We start from the raw sequence: 21,204 nt of genomic DNA, 5'->3' as shown, positions 1-21,204 counted from the left end.
GCACTGTCCTGGATATCTGCCTATGAGTTATCTTACTCAATTTAAGTCTAGTGTGACTCTTTTGCTGCCTTGAGACCACTTACCGTGGCAACTGCAACAGCTTGCCTGCCAGACCTTAAAGAAAATGTTCGACGTTTGGCTGAGGCTTGGCTTTGTTTTGGGATTTTGCTGTGGGTTGACCTCAAGTCCCTCTGTTCAAAGAGAGTTCTGAGTGAGGCTATACAATTGCCTTCATTCAAGTGGTGTTCCTCAAGCTCAGTCAGACTGGTGAGGGTGTCCACTCACATCGGAATACCTTGCAATTCATACTCTCCACTTGCCGCATTTTCCAATGATAGAGCCAGTTGTAGTGCCTGCTTGAATTCTAGTTGGACTTCAGCTAGTAGGCACTTTTACTTGATTACATCATTAATCCCCCATTCCAAACAGTCTCAGCCTCTCAGTAAGTGTTAACTCAAGGTCACATGCCTCTGCCAGCCATCTTAATCTAGTCAAAAATCTTGATGCAGATTCCCCTGGTTCTCAAATTGTAAAGTAAAACGATAGCATCTCAGAATTAGACGGGGCTTGGGGTTATAATATTCCTTAACTAAATCCATCAGCTTTTGGAAGGGTTTAGTATCTGGTGCCTCTGGGAATGTCATGCCTCTAATAACTGAAAAAGCTGCAGGTCCACAAGCTGTCAGGAGAATTCTTCATTGATTCTCATCTGCCCGCAATGTCATTTGCCCATAAAAAGTATCACATTCTACCCAGTGTTCAATGGCAGAACCAAATGAGTCAAGCTTCCCAAATAATGGCATGATGCCAGCAATGCTTACCCCAACTCAAAGATGGTTGTTGCAAGTGAATTTCTTCAGGAGCATGTTTCAGTCTTGTTGCCACTGAAATGACACCACAGAGGCTGATATTCAGTCATCAAGTCACCTTTTATGTACATGTGAAGATTCCTTGACACTGATGTAACTCACTCAGTACCAGCTGTCTGAGTGAATAGGATGTCTGGCATTCCTGATCTTATCTGTCAGCCAGGGATTGGACCAGATGAACAGCTCTAATCAGGGAACTCACATTCTATGAGGCCCACCTGCCTGACCTTGTTACGATTACTACAGTGTATAGTTATCAGGGTAGACCTTGGGTACATTTGTATGGACTGTTCCCTATTGATACAAAATGTCTTGGTATGTGGAAAATTGTAAAAGTAATTCTATCTTCTCAGGTAGACATTGTTACACAATAAACATATCCTGGCCAGCTTGACCTATAGCTTAAAAACATGTAAACTTGTATAATTTTGCTTCTTCTCTCTTAATGTAATATCTTACTGCAGGCCTGGGCATTTTACGGCCCGCGGGCCATATCCGGCCCTTTGGTTGTTCCTGTCCGGCCGCATAGGTCAGTCTTAAATTAGAACATAAATGAAAAAGTATTTACACCATGGACAATACAACTGTGTTGCTTTTGTTTTGAAAAGGATTTTTTTTTGTTTACATATGGATGCACATGTGTGTGTATGTGCGTGTGTGTGTGAACAGCTAAAAGTGATGCTTGCTGGCTCACCCTCAAAATGTCAGCTCACGTCAAGACAAGTTATGTCATATCCCACAAAATCGCCACAAACAGTAAACTGTTTTCTGATGGTGAGTTTATTAAGGAGTGCTTGTTGGACTCTGCAGAACTAATATGCCTGAAGAAAAAGGAGGCATTCGAGAACGTGCCCCTCTCCCGAAGCACTGTAACAAGAAGGATTGGGGACATCACGAGAAATCTGGAGCTTCAGCTGCAGCACAGAGCGGTCAACTTTGACTTTTTTTCCTTGGCTTTGGATGACAGCTGTGACATACGTGACACCGCCCAGCTACTCATCTTCGTATGTGAGATAACCACGGACTTTAAGATTAAGGAGGAGCTGGCAACATGCAGTCAATGATAGGAACAACAACTGATAATGATTTGTTCACGGAGGTAAATGCATGTTTGGACACGTTGAGTCTAAAATGGGACAAGCTGGCGGGTGTGACAACGGATGGTTTCCAAATCTAACGGGAAAAAACGTTGGACTCTTAAAGAGAATGCAGGATAAAGTGACAGAAATTGACCCTGAACAGAAATTGGTATTTTTGCATTGTATTATGCATCAGGAAGTGCTGGGTAAGTCAGTGTTAAAAATTAACCATGTGGTTGATGTTGTAACTAAAATAGTTAACTTCATCAGGGCAAGAGCTTTGAATCACAGGCAGTTTGTTGCACTTTTGGAGGAAAATGAGACCGAACATTGTGACATAGGCTGCCACACAGCTGTCAGGTGGCTCAGCCTGGGCAAGATGCTGAAAAGTGTATGGGACCTGAGAGAAGAGATTCAAGATTTCTGTGTGAAGAAGGGGAATGGCATTCCACAGCTTTCAGATGCAGACTGGATTGCAGACCTTGGTTTTGCTGTTGATGTGACTGCACTTATGAATGAACTAAATGTGCAACTGCAGTGCAAGGGCCTTTTTGTGCATGAAATGTACAACTTGGGGAAGGCTTTTATGAAAAAGTTGCAGCTTCTCTCAAGCCAAATGGAGGACAACATCCTCAGCCACTTGCCAACACTGAAGGAAGCCGCACCTTCAGCTGATCACCTCCTCAGGTACTCATCTACGTTAGAAGCACTGTATGGTGAATTTTCAAGGCGATTTCAAGACTTTAAAATGGTTGAGAATGAAATGCACATGATTTTTTCCCCCATTTACATGCAATGAGGAGAATGCACCTAGTCATGTTCAGCTTGAACTCGTTGACCTGCAGTCTGACACAATTCTGGCAGAGTACTTTAGCTCAGTCTCACTGCTTGATTTTTACTCTTCCCTCAAAGAGGAGAACTTTCCTCACATGAGGAGCATGCTCAGAAGATTCTAGTCCTCTTTGGATCTACCTATATATGCAAACAGACATTCTCAGTGATGAAGTTCAACAAATCCAAATACAGATCCTCTATCACTGATGATCACCTCTCAACTGTCCTTTGCATATCCACCTCAGACATTCAACCAGATTTCAGTGCATTTGTTCAAGCCCAAAACAGACTGGATTTTTCTCACTAAACAAGTAAAATGAACTGAAAAACATCAAAAGCACTTATTGCTTTTTGTATAGAGCTGTTTGTTGTTTGAGAACTGAACAATAATGAAACAACTTTTCATTATTGCTTTGTGAGATTAACATGTTAAAAATAAAATGAAATACCAAAATTATTGTTTTTACTGTTTATTTCTTCTATATTTGACCTACTCCACTATTTCATATCTTTATTGTAACAGAATATCCTTATTCTTTTTGATTATAAGTTTCAGTGCAAAACTATATAATTTAGTACTTTTTACAATGGGAGAAAATTAATACTGAGCAGAATTACGTTCAACTTATTGTTGGTTCGGCCTTCCAACACAGCTCGGGTTTCTCATGTGGCCCCTTGGAAGAATTAATTGCCCACCCCTGCCTTACTGCATTTGCCTTTCAATTTTCTTAAAGACTTGCTGGCAGTATCGTAGATTCATCATACAGTGTAGATTTACCAGAATGGACACCATGAATTAAATTGCAAGGGGAGATTATTGAAATTAGAGTGATGTTTCCTCGAATTTAAAAGGTAATGGGTCAATTGATCTAAATTTGTAAAATATTAAAGTGAACAGAGAAAATATTATAGAGGGCAACCTTTATAAATTAAAACTGTACTTGCAGGAATGAAATTAGAAAATACTTCCATGTCCTATTTGTGGTTTATGGTTTGTCTTGCTTTTTGCAAATAGTAATTAGTGCTAGATGAATTCTAAATTTCAAATCTGAGATTGATAGATTTTTGATAATCGAAGTTATTAAGAGATATGGAGCAAAGATAGATTATGTGGGATTAGGACACAGATCAGATCTAATGGCATTGAGTGCAGAACACTCTTGAGGGACTATGCATTCTATTTTTTCCATAACTCCTGGATCTCTCTCCTGTAATCCTGCAACACTTTTAACTGTTGACTATGTACTGATTCTTGATTCTTTACAATCACACTCATCACATACTAGCTATGAACATGCAATAACATTGGGCAAGAAAATTCCAGGTAGTTCACGAGAACTATCCCATGCTATTTAGTTGCAATTGAGGATAACACTGCAGTACCCACCACGAGACACAGCACCAACAGGGAGAAGCTGATCAAAGAAAAATGTCCTGGACCAGTTCAGGGGGAAAAGTTGGAGAATTTCCTCCCTGACCTTCAAGGCTAATCAAAATTAATCATCAAAAATACCACCTACCCTGACATGCAAAATCTCACTTTTCCAGCACTGAATTCAGCCACAGCAGGAAAGTGGTCAGCCCTGATTTGTACAAAGAAAAGTGAGGCTGAATTCACTGAATTAGCCAGAAACCTGTATCATAAATCCATTAACCTCCAGGAAAGGAGAATGTCCCATTATCTAAAATAACATAAAGGCATTGGAAACACTCAGCTGGTCAAGCAGCATCTATCGAGAGAAACAGAGTCAATATTTCACTTGGATCATTCAGCTTCACCCCCAGCATTTTCTGTGTGTATTTCAGATTTCTAGTCTCTGCAGTATTTTACTACTAATATCTAAATTTGTCCTATTCTCATGTCATTTATGCAAGTCTCCTAATTCTGAGCAATCTCATTTAAATACTTCATCAACATGATTTGCCCAATACCTTAATTATTTTAAAGATCTTAATCAAATCTTGAATCAGAAGAACCACCTCATTACTCCTATAATATTATTCCATCAGTATAAAATGTCACTTGTCTCAAATACCTCTTTTTCAAAATAAGCATGTTACATCTATACCCTTTTGAACAGTCTGTCCTCCAGAATGCTGACGATGTTTTTGATTATTTGCCTAGAACAGACATTATAAAATTTTCATTTGTCATTGGAATGAATTTCATTGACCAGGCTGATTGCTGATTGCAAATTCCCCTCTATGGTAAACCACCTCCTTGATCTATTGAAGTCCATGTGGTTTAGGTTCACTGACAGTACAGCTTAGGAGGGAATTCCAGGAGTTTGGCTAAGAGTCAATGATGGAATGGTGATAAAATCTCAACTAGGTGAGGGAGAAATCATGGACACTCGTGCTGCTCCTGGCCTAACCTAAGCACAATGACCCCAACTCCGACCCAATACCACAAGCCACTTAGAGCCCCAGTTCTCAATAGTGACCATCACAAAGGAGAAAGTACAAGGGAAGCTGAAAGGTCTGCAGGTGGATGAATAACCCGGACCAGATGGACTACACCTTAGAGTGCTGAATAAGATAGTTCAGGGGATTGTCGAGGCATTGGTGGTGATCTTTCAGGAATCACTAAAGTCAAGGAGGTTCCCAGAAAACTGGAAAATGACTAATTATTTGTGTGTTTTAGAAGGGAGGGTGGCAGAAGACATGGAACTACAGGCAGATTAGCCTGACCTCAGTCGCTAGTAAGATTTTAGGGTCCATTATTAAGGTTGGGATTGCAAAGTACTTAGGAGTGCATGGTAAAATAGGGATGAGTTAGCACAACTGTGTCAAGGAGTGGTTATGCCTGACAAATGTGTTAGAATTCTTTGCGGAGGTAATGAGGAAGTTAGACAAAGGAGAGTCAATGGACATTGTTTTAAGTTGAAGGCATGTACTGTACCTTTAAGAGAGAGTGAATGCTGTTCTGAACTGAGAGATTTCAAGCTGCTGTGTATACAATGAGATGGCAGTCCCAGAGTGTACTGGAAAATTAAAAATATGTAACATTTGGCTGTGAAATGGATGCCTGAGTTTTGGGTGCTGATTTGACAACAACTCAAATTTAACCAATTATTTGGAATTTATTGTTTTGCCAGCGTCAAACCAATGAGATAATCTGAAATTGGGGGAGAGGGGTGGGGGATAAAAAATGTGGATCTTTTGAAAAGTGGTCAGAGACCAATTGCTGTTGAGACAGAAATGGTTGGAGAGCTAACATCTTGCTCTCTAAGAAATTAGGAAACACTCTCCATCGAAGGTACCTTTTCATATGAAACATACTCGCAGTAAAATGAAAGAAGACGACCCAGGGAAATCTTCAGCTGGAAGAAGAAAGACACAGAAGACGACATTGGCTGTGTGATTTTGAAAATGTTGATGTAATTTTAATAAGCATCTTATTGGAACAGTATATTGTTCTAGACTTGGAGGCAGATTGAAGGGGGTGTGCTTAGAGTTGTGAATGTTTGTTGTTTAATGTTCACTTTTAGAGTTAGAAAATAAATTGATTTTTTTTAAATAGTGAAATTTGGAAGTTCTCTATCACTCATATTTTATTAGATTACGAAGTGAGATGAGCTTTTCTAGGTGTTTTGTTTAATTAACAGAGGGGTTCACCTCCATGATATCGCAACGTGATATATTTGGATTTTCAGAAGGCCTTAGTCAAGGCACCACCCAGGAGGCTACTAAATAGGATGAGAGCCCATGGTGTTAGGGCCTTAGCTACTGGTGTTGATAGATGATTGGCTGACTGGAAGAAGAGAATAGGGATAAAAGGGTATTTTTCAGGATATCAGCTGGTGATTAGTGATGTGCCACGGGGTCCATGTTGGGATCACAACTATTCATGTTATACATTAACAATCTGGATGAAGGATCTGAGGGCATTGTTGCTAAGTTTGCAAATAACATATTGATAGGTGGAGGGACAGGTAATTTTGAGGAAGCAGGTAGGCTGTAAGATGACGGATAGCCAGGGGTGTGGGCAAAGAAGTGGCAGATGGGATACAACATGGGAATGTGCGAGGTTATACACTTTGCTAGGAAGAAAAGATGTGTAGACTATTTTCTAAATGGGGAAAGGGTTTGGAAATCTGAAGAGAAAGCAACTTAGGAGTCCTAATTCAGGATTCTGTTAAAGTTAACATGCCAGTTCAGCTGGTGGTTAGGAAGGCAAATGCGATGTTAGCATTCATTTCAAGAAGAGCTAGAATGCAAGAGCAGAGATATACAGCTGAGGCTGTATGAGGCACTGGTCAGCTGCACTTGGAAAATTGTAAGTCGTTTTGGGCCCCATATCTAAAGAAGCTGGCATTGGAGTGCTTCCACAAGAGATTTATGAGAATGAAGGGCTTGCCACAGGAGCGGTTGTGGACTTTGTACTCAATGGAGTTTAATTGTATGAGGGAGGTATCTGATTGAAACTTACAGAATACTGAGAGACCTGGATAGACTGTACATGGAGAAGATGTTTCCATTAGTAGGAGAGATAGAACACAACATCACAGCCTCAGAGTGAAGGGATGACCCTTTAGAGCTGAGATGAGGAGAAAATTCTTCACCCAGAGGAGAGTTAATCTATGGAATTCATGCTGCAACGGGCAGTTGAATCCAAGTCAATTGTGTATATTTAAGACAGAGGTAGATGAGAAAGGGGATCAAGGATTATGGGGAGAAGGCAGGAGAATGGGATTGAAAAATATAACACTATGACTGAATGATGGAGCAGACTTGATGTCCGAATGCCCTAATTCTGCTCCTGTATCTTTGGTTAGCTGGCCCTAGTTTAAACCCCAGTGTCCTTGTTCTCAATCAGGATGGTATTAAACATTTAGGAAAACTTGCAGGTGATGATCTTCCCATGTGTCTACTGCCCTTGTTTGTGAAACTAATAGAGAGTGGATTTTAAATGTGCTGTTGGCTTTGAACTATAGTGTTTTGGTCTTCATCGCTGTCCATTTAAGTAAAATCTAGATATGTTCATCATTTTCTAGTCCTTAGGAAATTGTCTGAAATTTAGTGAGTGTATTATTTACTGAAGATTGGAAATATTTCTACTTCTAGTTTATTTTAAATAGTCTTGAAATTTATGCTTTGCTGCTTGCAGTTCTTTCATGTTGTTGTCATTTATAGAACGTTGATGCTGTCTGTCAAGAGTGGAAAGTATCACCAAGTTAGAGAGAAAAGTGCTGAGTTGGTCAACTGTTATCAGATACCTTTTAATGCCAAACCAAACCTCACCGACTTAATTGTTACTTTATAACCAACCTCCTAAAATAGAACAGGATCTGTGTGTAAAATTCTCAGTTTGAACTAAAGCCTATTACAATGGTCACATGGATTTCAATAATTACAACTGTTAGAGGACAAGAAAATTCAGGATAAAATGAGTTAGGAAAGAAACCAATAATTATGAATAGTGAAACTGAGGAATTTGTAGCCTCCTGGTTTGAACCATGATATGATTTCATATTAACACACATGTAAGATAAAAAAAGGATTCCTGAGAAATGTTTAATGCTAATTCCACAGTTTAAAATAATAAATTACAGTCCACTGATCACTAGAGCAAAATAAGTATATTTTCAATTTTTGCAGGCTTTGATTTTGTTGCTGTGGGAATGAGCAGTTGCCATGGTAACACATTTCTACACCTCAAGTTCTCAGTATACAAAGAATTGTTTGATACAGTGAGGTAGATTGACACCTGGTTATCACTCTAGAGTGTAAGAACGTGCACATAGATAACAATAAATATTTTAGGTAGAAGTATATGTTGGCAACAAATACTGAAAAATATGTACCTTTATCTACTAAGGATTAAAACTGGTCTTAGAAAGATTAAGAAAGGGACATGTCTTTAAACCATATCTACACCTTCCCACAAGATTATATGCACACCCTCCCACCCCCAGGATTTCCCACCCCTCTCAATTTCCGCATTGTCGATGAATATTAAATTCTCACACTAAATTCTGCCCAATATTTTGTTGGACAATCCAAATTATTTTTTATAGTTTTAAATGCATCAGATAATCTTTTAACCCTCTTGAGCAGACTTATAAATCACCTCATTTGTATCGCATGAACATGATGGAACATTAAATCTAGTTGAATACAAAGCAGATTGTCAGTACACCTACTTGCATCTATTGCCTGAAATGTGACAGGCAATACTCAGATCTGTGTCACATTAGGTAGATTAAAATAGAATGAACTGAATAATGTGCAGTAACTGAAATGATTACTGTGAAGATTGAAATGTTACTTCTAGATATACTGAGATGGCTTAGAATGTAAACATTAAGTGCTAGACTTAATTGAACACTTACAAAAGATGTTGTATAGTATGTTAAGTGGAATTCTGGTGAAGTAATTACAAAGCACCCTTCAAACTGCTAAGGTCATAACTTAAAATTCCAGTTTGCAGATATCCAGATCTGCTAGCCATATATCTTCAAGGAAAATTATTATATTGCCCGGTGCACTCAATGATTTTCTTTTCATAATCTGGCTTCCTGTTGAAATAGCTATGTGATAATTAGGGAGAAGTTTGTAGACAGTTTGCTTCCGGTAGCTCTAGAAAGATTTGCAGCTGTTTGTATTTAAATTAAAATCAAAATAAAGATTTGCATTCAGGTAGCATCTTTTCAAAACCTCAGGATGTCCCATGTGCATTGTAGCCAACTATGTAACTTTTAACAAATAAAAACAGAAACTATTGGAGAAACTTAGCAATGAAGAGAACAAGAGTTCACGTTTCAAATCCAGTCACCCATCTTCAGAAGGGTTCTGAAGAAATATTTCCAGGCCTGCTGGGTTTCTCTTGCAATTTCGGTTTTTGTTTGTTTCTGATATCCTGTTCTTTGTTTCATTTTAGTATTATTTTTAAATTGTTGTCATTTTTAGAGAAAAAAGGAGAAAGAAATGCAAAGTACGATCATATGTATCAAAAATGAAAAAGGAAAATTTGCAGTAAGCACTTTTAATAGTGCAAGATCCGATCCACATTCATTATAAACATTGAGTTTCTGTTGACAGTGCAGTTTTATCAGTCAACCGAAGGTACATGTACATAAATAAAAAAGATCGCAGGAATATTGCCTTGGATTTGGCACCAGGTGTGTTGTGTTTATTTTTCTGCAACCTAATGCCTGTTTTTGTGCTAAGCTACACATCCTTGAAATAATGTTGGCTGAATTCCAAAAAGCACAGCAAAGTGGGTAGTATACTACCGTAGGTAAGATAGTTCTACATATGTAATGTGACCTATTTAAAACATATTGGGCTGAAATTAAATTTTTTTGGCTGTGTCTGAGCTGCATTAAGTTTTTTGGAGGGATTTCTAACTTGTGTGACTTCTTGCTATATCTTATCAAAACTGCCTAATTAGCTACCTGCCTCACCCACGGTGCCCTTGCATCCAATTTTGGACCTGTCTTACCGTGTGCCATTCCCAGAGCAACTCATAGGTGTCCCAGGATTCCCCAGCATTCTTTGCATCCTTATCATCTTCAAATTTAGAAGGATGAGGGTGGATCTTATAGAAACATATCTAAGATTATAACAAGAATAGATAAGATAGAAGCAGAATGGTTGTTTTCACTGATGGGTGAAATTAAAACTAGGTAGCATGGCCTCAAAATAAGGAGGAGCAGATTTAGAACTGAGTGGAGGAGGAACTTCTTCACCTATAGGATTGTAAATCTGTGGAATTCCCTGCCCAGTGAAGCGGTTGAGGCTTTCTTGTTTAACATTTTAAAGGCAAAAATAGATTTTTGAACAGCAAAGAAATTAGGGTCATAGTGAGAGGATGGGTAAGTGGAGCTGACTCATGAAAAGATCAACCATAATCTTTGTGAGTGGTGGAGCATGCTTGAACGGCCAGATAGCCTACTCCTGCTCCTAGTTCTTACGTTTTTAAAAGCCTATTTTGCACCTGGACAAGTACAGTCAGTCTGGAGCATGGTTCATGACATTTGCCCCTTACATGGCAGACAGGGAGATTGGAACATGCCCCCCCCCCCCCAACTGCCCCACCGCCACTGTGGGCAGGGACCTGGAGATCCAGCTGGGTAGCATGATGCAGAGATGGGTCTTTACCTACCCCAAGACCAGCAGTGGAAGCCCCAACACTAGACCATGAGTTGATAAAGTGTGGCACTGGGAAAAGCACAGCAGGTAAGGCAGCATCTGAGGAGCAAAAGATTCTTCTTGAAGGACCTTTCTTCAGGATCCTAAAGAAAGGTCCTGCCTGAAATGTTGACTCTCTTGCTCCTCGGCTGCTGCCTGACTTGCTTGCTTTTCCAGCACGACGCTTTATCAACCCTGACTCTCCAGCATCTGCAGTCCTCACTTTATCTTAGTTCCTACTACACAAGCCTGGACAGAGGTTGCCACCAAATTAAAGCAGTCTCACTTGGCTGGGCAGCACTATAGGAAAATGGTCATTGATCTACTCCACTGTATTAGTGTGAGTGCCATCACCTGCTCTCATACAGCATGCTTATCCTGTCTCTGCTACTGCACCCATCTCCAACCAAGGCATATACCCCACCTCTCTCACTATTGCCTCCAATGTCTTCCCTCACTCACTGCCACCCATCTCAAGGCCCAGCTAACCCTAGTTACTGTCTGTGCTCCCTATTCACTTGTTTGGAATACTTCCTTAGCTGCATCAACAGCAACAGCTGTTCCACCCACTTTCATCTCCCTTAATAACCATCTCTCTCTCTCTCATTCCAGAAGGAAAACAGCCCACAATAAGACCTAAAGCCTCAAGAGGCATGGGGAGATGCTTGACATTCAGCTCCTCACTCCTTAAGTGGAGAGCATCCTGACTTTGACGGCCCTGATGGCTGACTGACTGACTGATTCAATCCCCTGGAACTGGTATCAGATGCTGTCCATGCCTTAATGTGCTGGATCCCCCTGAGCAAAGGTTATTCCCCCTAATTTGGCTTATGATTGCTGACAGCCATAACAAGCTTCCTTCCTTGGTGCTTATTCCAAAATCCAAGGCAAGACAGAAGTAATATAAGCCTCGTATCTGTGGTTGAGGATGTGAAACAAGGAAACATGAGGCATCAAAATTCAATAAGTCTGAATGGAGAAAAGTGTTCTCATTGCGAAAAGTTTTCAAGCTGCAAAGGGCTAACATTTTACATTTGAAATGAATGATGCCAAACAACACCATAATGACATTTTAGATTAAACTCCTGCCTAAACAGTCACAGCAGTGATTGCATCTCTGAGTACTCTGGGATGAGCAGCAAGGTTTATGATAAGTACAGATGGTTTGATATCATGAGTTCCACCTAAGTGAGTCTCAAAAGAGTGCTTTCTATATTTAGCATGCTCCCATAAGAAAAATTGCAATTCCTGGAAATAATAGTTTGTGTAGTTATCCCATCAAAAGTACTAAGCACTTGAAAAATAATTGCTTTTCTGGAGTAATTGTCACAACACTGATATATTATGTAAGACAACTGTAGGAGGGCTTATTTTCTTGGACAAAGTATTGCACATTTTTGATTTTTCAAAGTGAGGTGCCTATACATGAAATTGGAAGATATTTCCACTTTGCATGTTAACCTCAAAATTCAGCTTGTGTTTTGGCACTAAAAGTTCTTTTCTTAAGTACTTACAAGATGACTGTCGTGGCATGTATGTCCATTTCCAACCAAAAGGTCCACCAGATCAGTGATGACAGAGAGGGATAGAGAGGAGATAGAGAAAGGGGTGGAGGAGTTGCATTACTGGTCAGAGAGGATATCACAGCTGTGCTGAAAAAGGGCACTATGGAAGACTCAAGCAGTGAGTTAATATAGGCTGAGCTCAGAAATAGGAAGGTTGCGGTAACAATGTTGGGGCTGTCCCACAGGCCTCCCAACAGCGAGCGTGACATAGAGGTACAAATATGTAGAGAGACCATAGAAAGATGTAGGAGCACAGGGTGGTAGTGAGAGGAGATTTTAATTTTCCCAACCTTGACTGGGATTCACTTGGTGTCAGAGGATTGGATAGAGCAGAATTTGTAAGGAGCATCCAGGGGGATTTTCTAGAGCAGTATGTAAGTAGTCCAACTCATGAAGGGGCCATACTGGACCTGGTGTGAGGAAATGAGCCTGGCCAGGTGATTCAAGTTTCAGTGGGGGGTTTCTTTGGGAATAGTGATCACAATTCCATACGTTTTAGGAGACTTGTGGACAAAGACGAGACTGGTCCTAAAGTAAAAGTGCTAAACTGGAGGAAGGCTAATGATACCAAAATTTGGCAGGAGCTGGGGAATATGAATTGGGAGCAGCTGTTTGAAGGAAAACCACGTTCAATATACGGGAGGCTCTGAAAGAGAGGTTGATTAGAATTCAGGAGAGATATGTTCCTGTGAAGATGAGGGATAGAAATGGCAAAATGAGGGAACCATGGATAACAGGTGAAATTGTGAAACTAGCTAAGAGGAAAAAGGATGTGTACTTAAGGTCTAAGCAACTGAAGACAGACGTAGCTTTGGAAGAATATCGAGAATGTAGGACCAATCTGAAATGAGGAATTAAGAGGGCTAAAAGGGGTCAAGGGTTAAGGAAAACCCCAAAGCCTTTTATTCATAAATAAGGAGCAAAAGAGTAACGACGGAAAGAGTTGGCCCACTCAAGGACAAAGGAGGAAAGTAATGCGTAGAGTCAGAGATAATGGGTGAGTTTCGAAATGAGTACCTTGCATTGGTATTCACTGAGGAGAGGGACATTGTGGATGTTGAGGTTAGGGATGGATCTTTGACTACTCTAGATCAAGTCAGCATAAGGAGGGAGGAAGTGTTGTGTATTCTAAAAGGCATTAAGGTGGACAAGTCCCCAGGACCGGACTGGATGTATCCCAGGTTACTGAGGGAAGCGAGAGAGGAAATAGCCGGGGCTTTAACAGATATCTTTGCAGCATCCTTAAAAACAGGGGAGGTCCCAGAGGACTGGAGAATTTCTAATGTTGTCCCCTTGTTTAAGAAGGGTAGCAGGGATAATCCAGGTAAATACAGACGTGTGAGCCTGATGTCAGTGATAGGGAAACTACTGGAGATGATACCGAGAGACAGAATACATACCCATGAAGAAAATGGGATTATCAGTGATAGGCAGCATGGTTTTGTGCAGGGAAGGTCATGTCTTACGAACCTAATAGAATTCTTTGAAGAGGTGACAAAGTTGATTTATGTAGATGTCATATACATGGACTTTAGTAAGGTGTTTGATAAGGTTCCCCATGGTAAGCTAATGAAGAAGGTGAAGTAGTGTGGGGCCCAGGGAGTTCTAGCTAGATGGATAGAGAACTGGTTAGGCAACAGGAGACAGAGTAGTAGTGGAAGTGAACTTCTCAAAATGAAGACCTGTGACCAGTGGTGTCCCACAGAGATCCGTGCTGGGAACACTGTTATTTGGGATATACACAAATGATTTGGAGGAAGGTATAGTTGCAGATGACACTAAGATTGGTGGAGTTACAGAAAGTGATGGGAACTGTCAGAGAATACAGCAGAACATAGAGTGTTTGGAGAGTTGGACAGGGAAATGGCAGATGGAGTTCAATCCGGACAAATGCAAGGTGATGCATTTTGGAAGATGCATTTCCAGAATGAACTATACAGTAAATGGAAAAGTCCTGGGGAAAATTGATGTACAGTGAAATCTGGGTGTTCAGGTCCATTTTTCCCTGAAGGTGGAAATGCAGGTCAGTAGAGTGGTCAAGAAGACATATGGTATGCTTTCATTCATTGGACGGGGTGCTGAGTACAAGAGTTGGCAGATCATGTTACAATTGTGTAAGACTTTGGTTCAGCCACATTTGGAATACTGCATACAGTTCTGGTCACCACATTATCAAAAGGATGTGGATGATTTGGAGAGGGTGCAGAGGAGGTTCACCAGAATCTTGCTTGGTATGGAGGGTGCTAGCTATGAGGAGAGTTGAGTAGATTAGGATTATTTTCATTGGAAAGAAGGCGGTTGAGTGGGGGACCTGATTGAGGCCTATAAAATCATGAGAGGTGTAGTCAGGGTGGATAGCAAGAAACTTTTTCTCAGAGTGGAGGACTCAATTCCTAGGGGTCACGAGTTCAGAGTAAGAGGGGAAAAGTTTAGGAGAGATATATGTGGAAAGTTCTTTACGTAGAGGATAGTGGATGCCTAAAATGCGTTGCCAGCAGAGGTGGTAGGGGCGGGAATGATAACATCATTTAAGGTGTATCTAGACAGATACATGAATGGGCAGGGAGCAGAGGGATACAGATCCTTAGAAAATAGATGGCAGATTTAGATAGAGGATGTGGATTGGCGCAGGCTTGGAGGGCTGAAGGGCCTGTTCCTGTGCTGTAATGTTCTTTGTTCTTTAATAGATACACAGGAATAGGTGGCAGGCAGTCTTTTGTGTGACAGCTATTCCATTTAATTATTATTATTAACATTCCAATGCAACATACTCTCTGAGTCACTGTTGACATGCAACGTATATCATTCAATCCTTCCTCACTTCATTACTGTAGATCTAATTTTTTTTGGAGTAAGTACATTTATAGACCCAATGTAATGGGTTGAGCTGTTCCTTTCAAGACTGTACAGCAAGCTATCACTGCTCCAACACCGAGGCAGTTCATCAGGAATCACATGCAAGAGTCTTTTGATATAATATTTATCTAAGATGAACAATTTACTAAAGAAAAGGCTGCTTAGGCATATTAGACACCACAAAAATACGAATAATTTCTTGCAGATAATCTTTGTGAAAAAGGATCATTGTGACCAGGATTGTAAGACTCATTTCAGTCACATATTTATCCTTATTCAAGAACAGCCAGCTGTTGAACTTGGTGGAAGCAGGGACCAGACAGAATAGAAATTGATCTTAAACTATCTGATGTGAAAGACTATGGATAGCAAGACAGAAAATAAACCTTGTCGGATGAGCAGAAATCTTGGGAAGCAATGTTTTCTTGTCGTTTTTACTTTCTGCATAGTTAGAAATCTATATTAACAGCAAGTTCAACCGGAATAGTTTCCAGACAAACATGGTTTACTATGTTAGTTATTGTATAGATCCAATAATGCTGAACTTACCTGTGTGATTGCCATGCACTTTTAAAGCTGGTATTATTAGCATGGTTTTAGCCAGTAGAGGTATTTTCCAGATTGGCATTCTGATCTTTTGTACACACTTATTCCTTATCATTTATTGGTTCATGCAGTTTCATCTTCAGGATTGTTTCTAATTTGGGTGATGGTGGAGAGGTTTCAGTGTGGCCAGGATAGGAGACTTAAGTGAGCTTAAAGACATGGTGGTCTTCTTGCCTAGGCTGAGATTAAGGGAAGGCTGGTGTGAATGGGGAGTGAGGGGTGTCTACAGGGTAACACAGATTGGAGGGTATCTCTGCTGAGCCCAGGATCCTAAAAAGGATATATCTCAGTAACCTAGGAGAAGAACTTGCCAGATTTTAAACCAGCTCATTACTCATCCTATCATCTGACAAAAAGTGGTGATGGAAAGAAGCCATTCAGTGGCCATTGATTGCCTTAGGACCTCAATCATCACAAGGGCAGGTGGGCTGCATGTTACTGCTGTCATGCATACAGGAATGGGGAAATGCAAATCTGTCTGGGAAAGTACTTGTGGCATCATGTCTAATTTGATACCCACCCTTTGGGTGCATAAAAATCTGACCATGCTGTATATATTGTCCATCTATCCTCTCTTCTATCTTCAGATTATTTGTACACTAGAATTGAGTTAATATTTCTATAAACCAAGAGTGTATGTTTTCTTGAGTACTTTTTGAGACTGCATTCTGCTGAAATCTGTGGATTTTGGAGCAGGAACTTAAAACATGCTTTCAGATTATATTAAAATCCTCCAGCAATCGGTCTTGTAATTATTCACGGCATTCAAATATTGGAAGCTCAGGCAACAAGCTGATTAGAAACCTATAAGACATTGATCACACAACCATGGTGGAATCTTTCTCCTTTTATTGCATTGAAAAGAATACACTCAAGATGGAAATTGAGCTAATTAATTTACACTTTACTTTACTGCTCCAAATTTATTTGTGCTTCTTGTGCATTTGTAATGATGCAATCAGGCATCATGATCGAATGCAGTTCTTTCTTTTCTTTCTATGTCATTAAAATCTACACTTAGATATATTTAGAAGCAGTGCCTGGTGCAGTTTTAAGAAGATTGCTGAAACTGGGATTTCTCAGCAAAAGCAAGCATTTTTAGGTAGGTTTCCAGTGCTCATAATTTGTGAGTAATCTGATTTAAAATTAATGAAAATGACTTGAAGAAAATTATTTGACACAAGCAAACAGTTTCACTCATATACATTGGTCAGTTTCTTCATAAAACAAATACATTTTGAAGATGAACACAATTTTTAGATTACTTACAGTGTGGAAACAGGCCCTTTGGCCCAACAAGTCCACACTGACCCACCGAAGCGTAACCCACCCAAACCCATTCTCCTACCTTTACCCCTTCACCTAACACTACAGGCAATTTCGCATGGCCAATTCACCTAACCTGCACATTTTTGGATTGTGGGACAAAACCGGAGCACCCGGAGGAAACCCATGCAGACACAGGGAGAATGTGCAAACTCCACACAGAGAGTCGCCTAAGGCAGGAATTGAACCTGGGTCTCTGGCACTGTGAGGCAGCAGTGCTAACCACTGTGCCACCATGCCTTTGAAGGCCTTTCTGAACCAGTGCAGATGAACATGACTTTGTTTATTCTTTCTTAAAATGGCATTGCTGGCAAGGCCAGCAATTTTCACACATTTGTAAATGCCCTGGAACTGAGTGGCTGATTGGACGCTTCACAAGACAGTTAAGAGTGAACAACATTGCTGTGGATTTGGAGTCACAGTTATTACCAGACTATGGGGCTGCTGCCCTTTTAGAGAGAGGTGGAACTGGAGAGTCAATAAGTCTCAAGCAAGGGGACAGGTTCAGAAGGAGAGTTCTTCATGGTAACCTCAGCCAATACTGTACCTATACTGTTGGCATCATCTTGCCTCACAAGCTGGCCATCGAGCTAACTAACCCCCATGTAAGTCAGATCAAATGGCAAATTTCTGTCTTTGAAGGGCATTAATGAACTAAATGAGATTTTACAACAATAAGTGATAGTTATCATGATCACAGTCATTGATTCCAGATTTCAATTCCAGTTATTAATTGAATTTAAATTCCATTAGCTGTCACAATAAGCTTTGAAATAAAAACAGAATGCCGGACAAACTCAGCCGGTCTGGCAGCATCTGTTGAGAGAGAAACAGAGCAGATCCATTTGATCCCTTCCACACCTTCAGTTAAACCTATGTTATATCTCTCACTCACCACCATTTGTTGCTCCTTTGTCTTTTGCTCTGGGTATTCTCACAACCTGTTCCACTCGCTCTCCATCCACCTTTGTCAACAGCATAAAAACAACTACTTTCCAACCCTTTTTAATTTTGAAGAAGAGTCAGATTTAACTTAATATTAACTTGATTTCTTTCTCCACAGATGTTGCCAGGTCTGCTGAGTTGCCAGGTCTGCTGAGTTTCTCTCGCACTTTGTTTTTATTTCAGACTTGCAGCATTCTCTGTATTCTCTATTTGAATTATAGCATTTGCCCCTGTACATCCAGAGCCTTGCCCCTGGTACTTTGGAGTACTAGTCCAGTGACATTACGCCAGAATCACCCTTGTGGCCAGTTTTGCAGGTATCACCTAATCCTAGGTCATAGAGTCATAGAGCTGTATGGCATAGAAACAGACTCTTTGGTCCAACTCATCCATGGCGACCAGATATCTGAAATTAATCCAGTCACATTTGGCCCATATCGCTGTCCAACCTTCCTATTCATATACCCATCCAAATGCCTTTTAAATGTTATAATTTTACCAGTCTCCAACACTTCCTCTGGCAGCTCATTTCATACATGCACCATCCTCTGCATGAAAAAGTTGCCCCTGAGGTCCCTTTTAAGTCTTTTCCCCTTCACCTTAAACCTATGTCCTCTAGTTTTGGACTCTCCTACTCTGGGGAAAGGATCTTGGCTATTCACCTTATCTAATTCCCTCATTATTTTATAAACTTTATAAATATATTACCCTTCAGCCTCAGACGCTCCAGGGAAAATAACCTATTCAATCTCTCCCTAAAGCTCATATCCTCCAACTCTGGCAACATTCTTATAAATCTTTTCTGAACCCTTTCAAGTTTCACAACGTCCTTCTTATAGCAGGGAGACCAGAATTGCATGCAGTATTCCAAATGTGGCCTAACGAATGTCATGTACAGCCACAACCTGACATCCCAACTCCTGTACTCAATGCACTGACTAATAAAGGCAAGCATACAAAACACCTTCTTCACTATTCTATCTATCTGCAATTCCACCTTGAAGGAATTGTGAGCCTGCAGTCCAAGATCTCCTTGTTCAGCAATACTCCCCAGGACCTGATCATTAAGTGTTTAATTCCTGCCCTGATTTGTGTTTCCAAGTGCAGCATCTCACATTTATCTAAATTAAACTCCATCTGCCACTCCTCGGCCCATTGGCCCATATGATCAAGATCCTGTTGTATTCTGAGGTAACCTTTTTTGCTGTCCACTACACCTCCAATTTTGCGTCATATGCAAACTTACTAACTATAACTCCTATGTTCACATGTAAATCATTTACAGAAATGTCAAAAAGCAGTGGACCCAACACTGATCCTTGTGACACACCAATGGTCACACTCTTCTAGTCTGAAAAGTAACCCTCCACCACCACCCTCTGTCTTCTACCTTCAAGCTAGTTCTATATCAAACTAGCTAGTTCTCCCTGTATTCCATGTTATTTAACTTTGTTAAGCAGTCTATCATGTGGAACCTTGTTGAACACTTTACTGAAGTCCATATAGATCATGTTGACCACTTCTCCTTCATCAATCTTCTTTGTTATTTCTTCACTCAATCAAGTTAGTGAAATACGATTTCCCATGCACAACGCAATGTTGACTATCCTAAATCAGTCCTTGCCTTTCCAAGTGCATGTAAATATTGTTCCTTGGGTTTTCCTTACCACCGGTCTGGCAGCATCTGTTGAGAGAGAAACCGAGCAGATTCATTTGATCCAGAGCACAATCCAGAGTCAATATCAGTCCTCACTTTAAGAGTTCTCATTGTTACTCATTGTAAACGTTAAGGTATGAATGCTCTTGACTCAACTTGTTGAGCAATTCTTGACTTTCCATGGATCTTCACCCAATCTCCTGTTATAATTTCGACCGGGATTTTACAGAGCTGTGACTATTCAGGTAAGTGGATTCCATCAAACTCCTGATGTATTTTGTTGACTGTTGACAGGCTTTGAATGTCAGGAGTTGAGCTACTCGTTACAGAAATCCCAACCTCTGACCTACTTTTTTGATTCTTAACTTTCCATGGACCTGCACCCAATCTCCTGTTATAATTTCAACAGGCATTCCACAGAATCCTTGGAAAAATAAGGGGTAGTGGACATTTATGTTATGTTCCAGTTAGAAATCAGGACAACCATGTGGTATTTTGAGGTGTTAAGCTTTAATCCCCAGGCAAGGAGAGACCATCAGTCTAAAAGCATCAAGTTCTGTCCTGACTAGGAAAATGTCATTTGGAGAATAGCACAATAAATAAGATTCAGCCAAATTCTAACTCATATCGTACCTTCTCATCTCAAACTGATCACTGTAGTTTGAACATACCGTTTTGTGAATGTAGTTCTCATAGTTATGAGTCCTCATGCAAAGTGGTCTTCACTCTTTGCATTTTTTTAATTCCAAGTTGACCTTTCATTAGGAAAGAATGACAGAGTGCTTATGGGACTTCTTTTTGTGATGATGGTTTTCCTGTTGAATTATTGAAACAATTATGCTGCTGTCTGAGGTTACCACTTGTTTATGCAAAGCATTAATAATTGAAGGACATCTGAGTTATAAAATGCCAGAGAAGACCTTCATTTCCTGCTGTAATGTCAATTCACTAGTAAGATCACAGCAATATACTCTAGTATGGCCATTTATATTTACTGGCTACTTGCTTTCAGGAATTTTAAAATTCATCCACTTGACTATAAAATGCACCATGGTATTTCCAAATACAAACAGAATTACAGGTTAAGAGTTGCATAGTTGGCATATCTTTCCAGTTTGATGTTTTGGATGGATCTGTAAAATGGAAACATTTTTTAAAAAAGGATTTGGGTCAGCAACACTGATTCTCCAATAAGTTAAATTAATTTGGAAAATAGTCATTGGTCAAGACAAGTCATTAACCGCAGGCAGTAAGTTATCTTTAAATTTAAAACACTAGTCTTAATGCCTTTAAGAAGGCTTAATCTTCAATTTCTTTTGGCTTAGGTGTTA

The 21,204-nt window shown here is 40.1% G+C and overlaps 2 protein-coding genes across 3 annotated transcripts in view; both read left to right on the top strand.

The window, feature by feature from the left end:
• The window catches only part of LOC140492132 (complexin-2), a 328,358-nt gene that overhangs the window by 12,221 nt on the left and 294,933 nt on the right, over nucleotides 1–21,204 (top strand). The gene's annotated exons all lie outside the window — the stretch shown is intronic.
• On the top strand, nucleotides 2,001–2,747 carry LOC140492321 (general transcription factor II-I repeat domain-containing protein 2A-like). Its single transcript, XM_072591267.1, has one exon. It carries the CDS (start codon nucleotides 2,001–2,003, stop codon nucleotides 2,745–2,747), a length of 747 nt encoding a protein of 248 aa, XP_072447368.1.

This window comes from Chiloscyllium punctatum, chromosome 20 (assembly GCF_047496795.1).
Source record: "Chiloscyllium punctatum isolate Juve2018m chromosome 20, sChiPun1.3, whole genome shotgun sequence".
Taxonomy (NCBI): domain Eukaryota; kingdom Metazoa; phylum Chordata; class Chondrichthyes; order Orectolobiformes; family Hemiscylliidae; genus Chiloscyllium; species Chiloscyllium punctatum.
The sequence above is the reverse complement of the archived record's forward strand: the minus strand, read 5'-3'. Positions and strand labels throughout refer to the sequence as shown.